The 14886-nt window shown below is 34.1% G+C and overlaps 1 protein-coding gene across 1 annotated transcript in view; it reads left to right on the forward strand.

Moving 5' to 3' along the window:
• The window catches only part of SH2D4A (SH2 domain containing 4A), an 886351-nt gene that overhangs the window by 638950 nt on the left and 232515 nt on the right, over positions 1–14886 (forward strand). Inside the window, exon 6 of the mRNA XM_044059754.1 lies at positions 716–929. Within this exon, the coding sequence (XP_043915689.1) occupies positions 716–929 (214 nt within the window). The remainder of the gene's footprint in view (positions 1–715; positions 930–14886) is intronic.

A 14886-nucleotide genomic window follows, 5' to 3' on the forward strand; every position in this document is an offset into this window, starting at 1 on the left:
GTAAAGTTGTTTCCTTTAGATTTTGTTCTGAAGCACAAGATCAGACCAGCATTCCATACTTAACAGCAGTTGTGTAACTGGACATCTGTGTTTAAACTGAATGCTGTACTTTTTCAATAAGTTTGCCAACAATTGAGTGGATTATCAAGGTTTTATGTAGAAGGTTGCACCACACCTTTATAGTCTCCAACAGTAAAACTTGTCACTTCTGAATCAGTATCATTTACATAGCAATTGGATTAATTGCAGCCCATTTTTCTCACTTGTATGATTAAATGAATATACCATTTTCAGGATTTTTACTTTTGAAGATTTGATCTCGTTGCCTTTTGTAACATTTGGGACCGCAAGTTATTTTGATGGTTGTCTAAAGACATTACATTTCAGATTCAGGTACTTGGTTTCAAACATTAGGCATGGGGTAGTTATATCTTTCATGTTAAGCTCTTTGGTAGGACACGAATGCCACACTATTTTGGTTCAGGTTTTGTTTATACATTTTTATTAATCTGAATATTTTTTTACCTATCTAATTATGTTAGTAAATGCAAATAAATCAAACTCAAGAAATGACTACATTATCTATTCTACAATTTTGGATACTAAACCTCCCCAAACTGCATTTAAATACCAGAGTACAGACATTACAAAAGAGGTAAAAGGTTACAGCATAAAAACAGCACCAAAATGATCTATTCTTTTTTTTACCTTTTAGTAAGAAAGTCAAAAGCAGCTGATGAACGTCGGCGGTCTATTGCTAAACAAGCCCGAGATGATTACAAACGGTTATCAATGCAAGGCATCGAGAGAGGCAAAGTAGCGGCATTTGCCAAGATCATTGAGGGTGAACAGCAGCCACCACCTATTCCGCCAAGGAAAAGCAAACTGAACAACACCCCTGACAATAATAATAGTAAAGTTCTTCAACGGTAAGTTACATTTGTATCTATGACCTGCTTTATTATTAATTCAGCACATTTCTAACTATCATATCTGTATTTCCATCATGGTTAAATTAAAGTAATTCAAAAAGCTACTTCATTTAATTAGCAAAATGAGCAGCACTTTCAAAACAATGAAAACCTCCAAACAATTCATTTATCATGACGTAGATTAACTGTATCACTAGGATCCATTTGAAGTCAGTATTTAATCACACGTAAATAAGAAAACATTCAAAACATTTAAAACATTAGTAACCTGTAGTACAAATGAAAAACAGATTAAAATAGATTAATGTTAATAACAGATTTGAAATACAACACGCTACTTATGCATGCAACAGTGTTGGTGGCACAGTGTCACAATGGGTAGCATTGTCACCTCCTAGCATGAGGTTCTCTGGTTTGAGTCTTAGCTGGGGTGCCTTCCATGTAGAGTCTGTATGTTCTCCCTGTGTCTGTGTGGGCTTTCTTTAGGTACCTTGGTTCCCCCCACCTCCTAAAGACATGAAGTAGGTGGACTGGAGATTCTAAATTGTCCCACAGTTGAACATAAGACAACATGCTGACAGTATAAAACTGGGTAATATCAACACAATGTTTTCACTTCAGTAATACTCCCAGCATCATCACCCCCCCCCCCCCGAAGTTGCTGCATCAGTGTTGGTTATCTCACTTTTCTACACTGTAAATGATAATTTTTATTTTTTTTTGTCAAGAAAAAATGAGGAAATCTCTGTCATACATACATTCTCATTGTGAAAGTTCTTAACTCACTTCATCAGCTTCATTTAATTTTGTACAGCTTACTTGAACTTGACTTGCTGTAAGACTTGTTTCAGACAAATCAGTCCCATACTGGAATTGTTAGCATCTTTTTTGCTCTATTAATTAATTGGGAGTATGTTGTTGGACAACAGTTTTTCATCTGAGCCACAAGTTAATGCTCTTTCTAGTAACCCAAGGTGAGGGAGTGGCAGTAAGTCTATTTGTAAGCAGGCAGGATCTGCCACTCCCCCCACCACACCTCATTTTGTGTTTAGTGTACAACACTGTCGGTGTAAGTAGTTATCGTTAACTTCTTGAGTGTTTGATTTCTGCTTATGTGGAACAAATAGGTAGGCTAAGACTCATTTCTTTTCAGTTTGTAAAGATTCTCTTTTCTACTGTCCTTCTTGCTTTCCATTTGTGAAGAATCTATTTCCTACTTTCCTTGGTCTTATCATTGTACCCCCCCTCCACCAAGCTTATGCTGTTTATTTAGATGCTTGTTTGTTTTTGGTCCTACTCTTGTTTTTCTGTTTCCCCATCCTCTAGTAAAGTATCTAGAAGGAATTTATAAGCTGGGTCTACAAATGAATGTCACTAAATCCCAGCCCTCAGGCTGTGATCTGCCTTCTGCTTTTTCACTTAATCTTGCATCATGATTTTGTAGCATAGTTCTCAATGTCATTGCTCAAAGAGCAATGCTTCTGTAAGGGTCATAAGCACGTGAGAGGTTTGTGATTGAAGACCCGCACCCTACCCTAAGGTCCATACCTATTGCACACTTACCTTACGGAGCTATACCGCAAACGAGCCAACCAAATCATTTGACATTTCAGATTATGCTATTTTGGACATTCAGCATTTACGTAGTTCGCACAATATGTGTCGATCATGTCATATTCGTGGAAACAGCGTTTTGATCATCTGATAGGGAGCCCTGGTTTAATGCTGTGAATTATCACATATGTAAATTGTTTTTTGATAGTAGTTAAATACAAGGCAGCTGTCATAATAGTGATAAATCTTCACGTCGCAAAATGTGGCAGGCAGACAAAGTATTTCATCATTGTCTGAATGTGTAGCCATAAGTAGCCACAATGTGAGATATGTAGTGAAATAAGCAAGGTAAATATGTCTGATGCTTTAAAGAGCATTGTAACTTTCAGCATATATCATATCTTCACACTCTCAGCAAACTATCTCTTAGTATTCTAATTGTATCCTTTTAAAATATATAAAAAACGATTCAAAAGCCAAATTGCACTGTAGACACTACCCATTTTTGGTTAGCAAATTAAAATGATAAAGTTCTTAGAATACCAAGTTCATTCAACAAATTGAGCTGTTACATTGTTTGAAATGAAAGGTTTAGTTCTTAAGAGCTAGAACTAACAATGATTCTGTTGGTGCACTGTTTTATACCTTGGACCATGCATCACTCTTTAAATGTTTCACTTGGCCTTAAATTATCTTTCCATCAGTATCATACAAGTAATGTACAAGGACGTATTGAAGATCATACTTGATTTAACACGACATTAGCTTATTCTATCATTTGTTTTATTTATGTGTTCACCCCATAACACCTTACTAATGCATCAGAACCCCAACCTTAAGCCTGCCTAGAAAAATCCTGTCCATAACACTACCACAATACAAGACAGTCAGACACACGCTTCATGTAGCAGCACACACGTACAACATTAAATCTACCTCTTTACTTAGCCTTACTCTAACTCAAACCCACAAACAATCACACTCCCATCCCTTAATAGTTTTGGCATTAAATGCCTGAACCCACACTTACTTTAACCACTTGATCTTCCTTCCTTTGACATCTGAAACACTGGAGGATGTAAGCTTTTGATGTATTTCCCCAGCTGCTCACTAAGTTGATGAAGTGCAAATTCGAAAGTGAGTGACATGTGTGTATGTGTGTATGTGTGTTTGTGTGTGTGTGTGTGTGTGTGTGTATATATATATATATATATATATATATATATATATATATATATATATATATACATATATGCACACACACATATGAGTGAATCATAAGAGTGAACACAGAAACAGAAAGTGTGATCACTGTAGACTGAATATAAAAATGACTGAAATTTAAAAAAATGAAAACTATTTTTTTGAAGGAGGGCAACCCCCCTGTACATCCCACACTCCCCACTAATTATATATAACAATTCTGAGGTCGCACAACAGTTGGCTAAGTGCAAATTCCCATACCATGCCATGATGCAATCTCATAGACAAGTCTGCTGGCAAATACTCCATAGAGAAGAACGTTCATTCATATGAGCATTTACATTTCATTACAGGTCAGAAAAGCATTCACTTATTGGAGTATTCCCAATATATATGGGTCTACTTCATACATTAACGAAAGCTCACTTATGCAAATCTGAAATTGCCAAGATGACATTCCCAAAACTGGATTTTAACAAATGAACCGGACTGGTGAAACTTTATCCAGAGTAAGTAACCAGTCGTCCAATGTGAGGAACTTTGCCCTTTTCCCCACTGCAGTGGAATCTTGGAGTTAGTATATTTAGTAAATGCAGTGTGGCTTTCTTTTTAATTTTGGGCAAAGTACACACACACCCACACGTATTATATATATATATATATATATATATATATATATATATATATATATATATATATTGTTTTGTTCATTATAAGCAAAATAGTTAGAGTACTCAGCTTTCCAATGATTATTTGTAATTAATAAAGTTGAAGAAAGGGAAAAATGTGGTTAATACCTAATAGTTCAGGTTGCAATCAGAATATATTTTCTTTTCAGGTTCCTGCACTGCAGGCTTTTATTTATTTTGTTTATTTATATTATTTGCAATTGAAACACCAAACTACCACATGCTACCTACACTGGCTTTAAACAGGTAAATTGAAAAAAAACTTTAATAGTTGAAAATGAAAATGAAAATCTGGTTAAGTGCTTTCATCTTACAACTTCTTTCATTAAGACCTCATCAGTACCACTTAACAAAAGCTACTTCTTTCATTAAGACTTCATCAGTGCTACTTAAGAAAAGCATTTAACCTGATTTTTATTTTCATTTTCAGATATTTACATGATTATTTCCTGCATCCTGGGACTTGCTTTACTGGCTTGAATAATTTATCTATCCTTTGTTGAGAAGGTTAGACCCACTAGGCGAGTAGCCTTGTTTCCAGGAAGAACAGAGGTGGTATTTGTAGGGGAAATTTGGCCAGGGCATCAGAGAACTTTCTCTACTATTCATTGTTGTGAGTGGGATCCCTTTTGCAGGAACACTTCCTGTTTTCATTCCAGGCACAGAGGTGGCCCAGAGAAACAGGGAGGCAGATGGACAGAGAAAGAGATGATGGAATGATGAAAGAATTGAAGGAGAAAGCAAATATCGAGATGAGAGAATGTGTGCAGAATTCTGTGGAAATGTTTAAAAGAAACCTGTTTGATGGAGATGAGTCAGCAAGTGATGGATGTATAATTACAGCCCTCCAGTTAGGATGGTTATGGGATGATTTATTTAAATAAATGATGGTGCAGAGAGAGCCCAAAAATGAATTGAAACTTTTATTGGGGAATATGAAAAAAGCAAGACTGTAACCTATGGAATCTTTATGTGATAAAAACATTTAACAGGGATACAAAAAAAAAGATTCATGCACAATTTTGAACAGAGGTAGGGATACTTTGAAATGATATCTGAAAGCTTTATGGAAAGAAGTACTGGACATTGCAAAAGTTTGACAAAAGGGATTTATGGACTGGTAGCTGGGGCTGTAATAGTATATTAAAGTAGAAAGAGAAACAATGATACATATACCAAGCATGATAAATGTGGTGGGGAATATGGGGTGTTGTAAAATCCTGGGGATAACTCAAAATATTTTTTGTGTGTGTGGAAAAGAAGGACATTTGATAAGTAACTGTGACATAAGAAAATGTTTTATTTATGGGGAAATTGCACATGGTACAAAAAAATGTGAATTAAAATGTGACAAATGTAACAAAATTAGACATTTATGGATTGCAAAAATGAAAATAAGAGTAAGGAGAAAGAAAAAGAAAGAGAAGAAAATAAGCAAAGAGAATATATTTTAGATGTAGTAGAAATAGTCAAAAAAAAGAATGAGAAAAATAATAAAGAGGGCACAGAAAAAGGTTTTGAAATAAGTGATGGAGATGACATACATTGGAGGTAGTAATAGAATAAAATTCTATTGGTAAAAGGGTAGAGACAGAAATAGAACATTTAAAGGGATAAGTACAAAAGAAAAAAGGAAGGAAGTTGATGAAAAAGAACATATATAGCTAAAGATTGGGGCTTAGTATAATGGTTTGATTCTCACTTTTGGGAATGAAATTGGTTAGGCTTAGAATAGCCTGTTAAGAAAGCTAGCCTAGTAATTAGCTATGAACTTATAAAACCATGAATCTCAGGAAAAAGGAAAATGAAGTGTTTTCAGTAAATATGAATAGTATTAAGAATATAGTAAGAATAATATGAATTTTAGAGTGGTGTAATACATGTGATGTAGACGTAATTATATTAGAAGACATAATATTTTTAACAAATGAAGAAAGATTACAAACAGAGAAACTATGGGGAGAAAAGACGGTCTGGAATTTGGGAAATGAGAGATGTTTTAGAATAACCATAGTGTGTAGAAATTCAATAAAGATATTAGATGCAACTTTAGCAAAAATGGGAAGATTAACCATTGTAGATTTAAAATGGAAAGAACACATATATAGAATTATGACCTTATATGCTTATACTAGTTGTAAAGAAAGGGAAAGCTTATTTCATCAGATATTAGACTATGTAGTGATAAATTTGAATATTATCATAATAGGAGAGTTTAACTGTGATTTTAAAGGTAAGCATAAAAAGAAAGGCTATGATATAAGAAACATGTTAGAAGTTATAAGATGTGGTAAGTTAAAACTTTAGGAAAATTTCAGAGACTTACAAAAGGGATATGTATTGAACTGAAATATATTATTTTATAGTGTCAAAAGGTTTAGTTATAGGAGAATGGGAGGTATTTGAAACAGGAGTATCTGCTTATCTTGCAGTATGAATAGAGATAAAGGAAAGCAAGGGATATGTAAAAGTAGGCAAAGGAATAAAAAGAATAAATGAGAAAGCATGGAATGAAGAAAGAAAGATTAGTAATACAGTAATAGAAAACTCATATTACTATGAGAACATTTTATAAAAATTGGTCTGAATGGTGGATGATATTTAAGGAAAAATATATTTTTTACAATGGCAATATGATGTGAGATAAGTAGAGAAAGAAAAATATAAAAAAATAACAATGCATTGGAAGATTTAGAACATAATGAAAGTACTTTGACAAAGAAAAATAATTGTATGAAAGACATAAAGAAAAAATACAAGAATTGTTCTATAGGCAAAGATTTTTTTTTACAAGGAAAAAGAGAAGTATCAAATTACTTAAGCAGATTAGTAAATGAAGATGGTAGTATAATGAAATAAATAAAAAAAATGTAAAAGGAGAAATTGAAAGAATGAAGGAAAATATTATGAATACTGTAATACAATATGTGCAAGAAATGTTTAAAGAAATAAGAAGGTAGTGAAAAAAACATGTAAAGTAAAAAAGTTAACAGAAAAAGAAAATAAAGAGTTGAAAAAAGAGATGTCTTTAAATGACCTAGATAAAGTCTTAGCACAAGTAAATAGATTTGGCTTCAGGTCCAGATAGAAAAGGGTATGAAATGTATACAAGTTTAAGGGATTGGCAAAAAATATTTTTAAAGGTTTTGAATGAATGGTTAAATTAAGATTTTAGGTATAAAGAGTTATGTAGTAGAATACTTAAATTCATATGGAAGAAGGAAGCTAGAAGAGAATTAGACTGATAGTATTAAATAATAATGATTGTAAGATCTTTGTGAAAATAATACTAAATAAAGAAATTTGAAGCTAAAATGAAAAATATTATGGAAGGTAGCATATATAGTATAAAAGGGTTGTCATGAATTATTAATGTTAGAGAAATTGTGGATGATATTACGAAGAGAAAAAAGTAAAAAATAATGACAGCAGACCATAATAAGGCATTTAGCACAGTTGGTCATGAAATCTTATGGACAATAATGAAAAAGTATAATATAAGTGAGAAAGTTAGGAAATTATGTACGTTAGCATACAGTAGTAATAATAAAGTAAAACTATTTGTAAATGGCTGGTTAAACCAAGAGATACATATGAAGAGTGATGTAAGACAGGGATGTCTAATGAGCTGTAAACTCTTTACATTAGTTATAAATGTAATATGTGAAATAAATTACAAAATGAAGGTGGTGGTATACATAACACTTGAATGGTTAAGAATTCCAGTCCTTTTAACAAATGTAGATGACATTATAATAATTACAAAAAAAATAATTTTGGATAAAGGAAGTAATAGTTTGCACACATGATTGCCTAGAGCTGATTGGGATGGCTTTAAATAAAGAGAAAAGTAAAGGTTTAGGTGATGTAGTAAAGTTATGGGGGGTATATATTTTACAATGAATGAAATGTCTCTGTTAGGTATAACATTTGGAAATAAAGATGTAAGTAGAGTTCCATGGGGAAAAAAAACAAGAGAAGAAGTAAAGAGACCTGTCTTAGAAAAAAAGGGCTTATTTGATAACTTAAGTATTGATGGGAAAAATAACATACTTAACAGCTGTATTTATGTTGCCAACAGTATTTGAAAATTAATTATTGCAGATATCTTTTTTCATTTATATTGAGCTCTATGTTAAACCCAGTAGAAAGAGGAGTTATGTATGTAAGTAAAGAAGAAGGAGGTTTAGGGTTAATTAACCGAGAAGCATATGCTGCTTCATTAAATTTGTACAAAGGTTTAAATTAGATAAATGAAAAAGATTGGAGATTAGTAGTAAAGCTGTAATAATGTAAGTATGATAAATTTGGGGGTATGGTAAAAAAGATTAAAAGAGAAAGAGAGCAGATAAATGAAGAAATAAAGTAACAGTCGTAGTGAGCGTAACCACCAAATAGTAAATGTCCAGTGAATGTAGACGTACGTCGAAAACTGCCACTACACGTTCTCTAGATGGATGATCATACTACCAAATAATAAAATGTCCAATTTATTGAAATATAGATGGAAAACTGCCACAACACGTTTTCTGAATATATTAACGTTGCTAACTGCCACAACACGTTTTCGTAGGAGTTACACTCAAACTTCATCAGATATTGAAAAAAAAATCATTTCATCACTTCCTTTTTATACATCTTGTTAAAATACTTCTCTAATTAAATAATTATTTTTTTAAAGAACCCTTGGTTGAAATTGCATTTATATTGGTTGTTCTACATAAATGTTGACCGATAAAAGCACATTAACATCTACCACATTTCCTGTCCCCCCCTCTCTCTTGGTTCGTTCCAAGCTAAGCTCTTTAGCCTAGCCTTCCATTCAATATTTTTTTTTGGGCCAGTTTATTGTAGTAAAAAGTGGGTCTGTCACTGTTTTTTTATAGAGTAGTGATTATTTTTTTAATCCCAGCATGTTTGCGCCATATTTAACAATGTGCAGCATAGAATATTCGTTGGTCCCTTCTTTACATTTGACATTGTTGTTGCTTGTCAAGGGTAACTTCCCCCTCCCCAAAAAAGGTTTATACTTTTTTTCCATTCATTGTATCACATACTGGTCACATCCCCTAAATCCAACCTTAAGGGTAACATTCTTTAAACATTCTCTCAATTTCCAACTTCATTTCCTGGTCTCATGTCTTCATGCTCTCAGAATGCATTGCCCTTTGATTGCTTGCTTTTTTCTGTGAATAAGGGTGACTACTACTAAAAACTACTAAAATAGATAACCATTGATTTTCTTGTAATCTTTGATTGAAAGGACAAATCTTGATGTAAAGGAAAGTTAATGAAATAAAAAAACCAAACACCTAATTACAATGTATGTATATATTATGTGGGTACTGTGTAGTCTGGGTGTGGTAGTCTGGAAATTTAATAATTTTAGAGAGTAACCCTTCCATAACAAAAACAAATCATCCAAATAACGAATATAGCAGGATATATGTTCCATCCAATCCAAAAGCACAAGATTGGCATAAATGGGGGCACAAACCAGCCCCATAGCCAGATTTGTCGATAATTAATGTTCACCTTCAAAGTAAATGAAGTTATTATCAATTACAATTTCTGTGAATTCAGAAATGCTGAATCTTGTTGAGTCCCTTCAAGAATGTGTTTGACCAGCAGTCCAACCACTCTACCAAATTGGAAGTTTTTTGCTGGCTGCCTGCACAATGGTCTAAAACGAGGAGGATTCCATCTCTTATGCACCTTCGAATCGAAATATTGTGCTTAGTTGAGGAAAATCAACCTTAAAAACTGTTAAAGGTCCTCATGAAAAGATACATTTAGCAATGGTTATCTGATTTTAGTAGTAGTCACCCTATTTATTCACAGCGCATAATCATAATCAAGGCAGCAGCGGCCGTAAGGAAACAGATAAACGGGAGTCGGATGGACATGGAAATTGATTGACCACATTGGGAGTTTATTTGTTTAGGACAAAGGTTACCCACTTAAGTTGATTAGGGAGTTATGTGATACAAGAATGGGGAATGGGGGAAAAAGTATATACCTCTTTTGGGGGAGTAAAGCAACAGTCTATAAAAATTTTGTTAGTGACAGACCCACTTTGTATACAAACTGGCCCAATATTAAAACCTTAAAACCTTATTGGGCTATAGGGCAAGCTGGAAACACGAACCAACAGAGGGGGACCAGGAAATGTGGTAGATGTTCCCATGTGCTTTTATCTATGAGGATGATTATTGTTTTTAAAAAAATTACAACAAAAAAAAAAATTTTTGCCCAATTGGTATAATAAATTCAAAACATCTGATTTTTTACTTTGTTTTAAGTTGTTCCTGTTTTGTTTTTTCAAAACCACACATATTATGACAACAGACAGTTAAATTTATTTACTGTTTAGGAGAAAGGATGACAATAAGGATGACAATAACGCTTTATTTCTTAAATCGTCCAAAGTAATAAAGTTAAAATATCAAATTGGAAGTAGTAAAGTAGAGTAGGGGGATATCAGGAGAGGGGTGGGGATATCAAGAGAATAGTGAGAGAAGGAAAATCAATGCAGGTTGTTGATGCAGCTTGCCTTCCACCAGGTTTAAAATGACGGATACCCACCCCAACTTAAGAATACATAATAATACATATCTATATATTATATACTGTATTAAATTGGCTTTAAATTTACCAATCAACTCATTTTTGATATGACAACATTTTTGGTACTCACTGTTAGTGTTCAATATATTTGCAGCATGGCATGGTTATTTTTTTTCGCTTGTTTTTGACAGGTTAATAGGTTTATCTGACATCAGTAGTAAATTATTACGTGGTTTTATTACAAGGATCAGTTTTAAGAGCAAAATAGTGAGGGCGTAGTTTCCAAATAATCATTTTTGGCGTTTTAAAGTGAGCTTTTAGGCTTGTTATTTGTTCTGAGGAAGTGTATTTTATACATGAAAGCCGCAAACAATTGTTTTTGTCTTATCATTAAGAAAAGAGCTTGTTTTTCTGTGGATCGTGGTTTTTACTGTGGTATCGGTGTGCTTTTCAGTTAATTCCATAACTTTGTTTTATAAAACCAAGCTTAAATATAAAAACACTTGCAGTAATATATAATATAAATAATTTAATTCTTAAAACAATAAAATCTATAAAACATATTATAGAAACACATGTATATTGTATATAAAAGGTAATATATAACAGGATGGGCTTCATAATCCCAGCAATAAAGTCCAATATAGGTGAAATGTATAAAAATTGTATATATAAGAAAATTAAATGAAAGATTTTGTTCCACACTAGCATTCCATAATTATTTACACTATAGTTTTGCAGATCTAAGTTTAAGTAAGGGGGCAATGGATATGTGGTCATTCATGCCTGGAGGCTTGTTGGCTTCAAAATAATTTGCCAATATGTCTCCCTAAATTCTAATTTTGTTTCCCAGGAAGTAATGAAATTATTTTCTTTTCAATATCTGATGAAGTTTGAGTGTAACTCCTACGAAAACATGTTGTGGCATTTAGCAATGTTAATATATTCCGAAAAGGTGGTGTGGCAGTTTTCCATCTATATTTCAATAAATTGGGCATTTTGTTATTTGGTGGTATGATCATCTATCTAGAAAATATGTAGTGGCAGTTTTCTACGTACTTCTAGATTCACTGGACATTTACTATTTGGTGGTTACGTTCACTACGACTGGTATTTTTGCTTGTTTGTGACTTTTTACCAGGCATACTCCGTTTTTCTTTGGTGGTTTGTCATTATGGAGGATAGTGAAGGTTATACCTCACCCACAAATCAGAAGGAAGGTTCCAGAGGATCCAAGGTGGGAGAGTTCTGCAAAATTGCGGGGCAGTTGACACAACTTATTGATTTGCTTACTTCAGTAAGCCAAGGACTTGCTGCCATCCTTTCCAAGAATTTTACAAACAATGGGAGTGGTAACCAAGAGCTACGTTATAGCGACCAACTCCCCCCTGGAAAAGGCAACAGTGGTATTGTCCCTGGAACAAATGCGGATGTTTCTGGAGGTAGCAGTTTTAACTTTCAAGTTACCCTGAATCTTTTGCGTTCAACGGACGGAAACAATGGAATGTTACCATCTTCTTCGTCCACTAAAGAGGCTAGCGTACCTGTGGAATTAAAAGATTGGCTTAACCAAAAATTATCGTTTCACTTTACTGAAGATGGAAACGTGAGGACTACAACCAATGACACATACAGAGAATCCTTGGACAAATTACAGATAGTTTTATTAAGGTACAAGACCTTGAATTTAGATAATGTATATTTACACGAGTGTTTGAAAAAACATATTGTACCTAAAGGACTAAGGATATTTAAGTATCCGAATAATGTAGTGGAAGGAAATGAATTCCACAAAGAACTTTTGCACATTCTCAATAACTGTGGCCTGGAGATAGTTAAAGGACCACTACGGGCAAACAATGAAAAAACATATATATTTTTTATCTTGCCATGATTTACTGCACTTCCTAAAGCTGCCTGCAGCAAAATAAGTGCTCATTCCTAATTTTATTTTTTTTACTCTTGTCTGCCCTCATGGGGGCAGACATTGTGATTCCTTTGGAAAGCTAAATCTGTCTCAATGCACAGACTGTGAGAACAAATAGCCCCACCATTTGTTGTCAGACTAGACTTCCATTCACTTAGAATGGACCACCTGAAACAAAATGCCAAGTTTAAGAGTCTGCACCTCATGTGTCATTGACTGGTATGTGCTGAGTTTTACAAATGTTTTTCCTATTGATGTAATACACATTCTCTGAAAGAAACTTGCAAAAGTGTCAACAAATTACTGAGATAAAAAAGACTTTTCACAAGGAGCAGTTTTGCAAGTTTCAGTTCCTGGCCAAGTTACTCCTCCCATCTCCCCTCCTTCAGTGGGCTACAGTCTCACATTTCAGGCTTGGGTAGATTCAACTATTTTGTCAGCTTTGCATGACAATAGACAAAAAAAATCACAGCCTGGTGTGCCACTAAAACTGTTCCCGTATATGTCTCTTCACTTCTGAATAGCATTTCCCCAGGAATAAAAAAAAAAAAAAGCACACACATCAGTCCAGAGTTTGGGCCAATCTATCAATTTCTCTACATTCCTGGTTTCTGTAGTCTTCAGAAACTTATTCTCCACCTCTAGGATAACCAATAGCCTTCTTAGTCTGTCACCTCTCCCTCCTGACTGTACTGACTCATCACCCTTCTCTGCATTTTATTCTTTTGAAAACCATAAATCCCCCTAGTCTGGCGTGGCGCCATCTTTAATACCTTAGCATTGCCCCTGGCTGCTGTCCGCTTTTTCCCCCTGGTAAGTAGTGCTCGGTTGACTGTATTTGTTCCACCCTATGACAATAGTTCTTAACTGTTTTTTCTTTTTACATGCTTAAAGTCAAATTATTGTTATTTTTTACTGTGTGTGCCTTAACACCATAACCTTCTCTGCTGGTGTCTTAGTAGATCAAAACTGCTTATAATAGTACGCCAGGAATGGTCATTTAATGTTCAATCACCCTCATGGTACCTCCAAATGAACGGTTATGTTTCAGGTGCCGGAATTATGGTGATAACAGCTGCTTAATTATCTGCGGCTTGAGTTACTTTTAAAACATTAATTGTAAAGCTGGTATACCTGTTATATTGTAATTTCCATGTTGTTTCTATGTTTGTTATGCCGAAACAAATGTACTGAAAGGCTTTGAGAGGTCAGAATTGTTGTTTCTGTGCATATGTTGAAAACAGTTGTATTGAAAGGCTTTGAGAGGTCAGAATTACGTTTGTAATGGCTTCTTAGACAGCTGCATCTTGGGCTACATTTCAATGTTCATTTATGTTGGCATGATTGTTAAATGGTAAATGATATGCTTTTTCTCTGCTTGTTTCCGCTAAAACAATAAGCACGAATACTCCCTACAAGTCAAAACGGCTGCTGTTTGTACTGTTTGGTTTCTAGCTTTAGCCTGCAACAGCTGTTTTATATATTGAGAGCTGAGTCGGCAGCTTAAACAGACTCTTTTTACCTGCCCGATTCGTGTTTTCTCAAGTTACTATAGCCTATAATTGCTATGCTATTACAATTACAACTAGCTTTACTTGGGGGCTTTCAAAAACTACTGTAGGTCTTTTTGAACTATATTGTGTAGCTGTAACTGTGGGTTTGCAAGTCAGAAGCCATAGGTGGTAACAATTTGGAGCTAGCTTTACTCGAGGGCTTATAACTACTGATGTAGGTCTTTTTTGAGCTACACTTCGTAGCCTGTAATGGCTGGATTGCAAGTCGGGAGCTGAATGTACTTTCTTGAGTTATTTTTCTAGCCAGAATCTGCTACATTGCAAATAGGAGGTTACAGCCTAATTTCTAGTTCCTATATTTAAAATAGACTAGATCACTAATTTAGAGCTCAGTTTCTAATCTCTATATCCAAATTGCACTGTATGACTATTAGCAGTCCGAAGCCCACGTGGAGGTTTCTATGTGTGTGATCAAACACCATAGTTGATGCAACCGCTGC

Source organism: Protopterus annectens, chromosome 17.part0, assembly GCF_019279795.1.
Source record: "Protopterus annectens isolate FY-2018-M chromosome 17.part0, PAN1.0, whole genome shotgun sequence".
Taxonomy (NCBI): Eukaryota; Metazoa; Chordata; order Ceratodontiformes; family Protopteridae; genus Protopterus; species Protopterus annectens.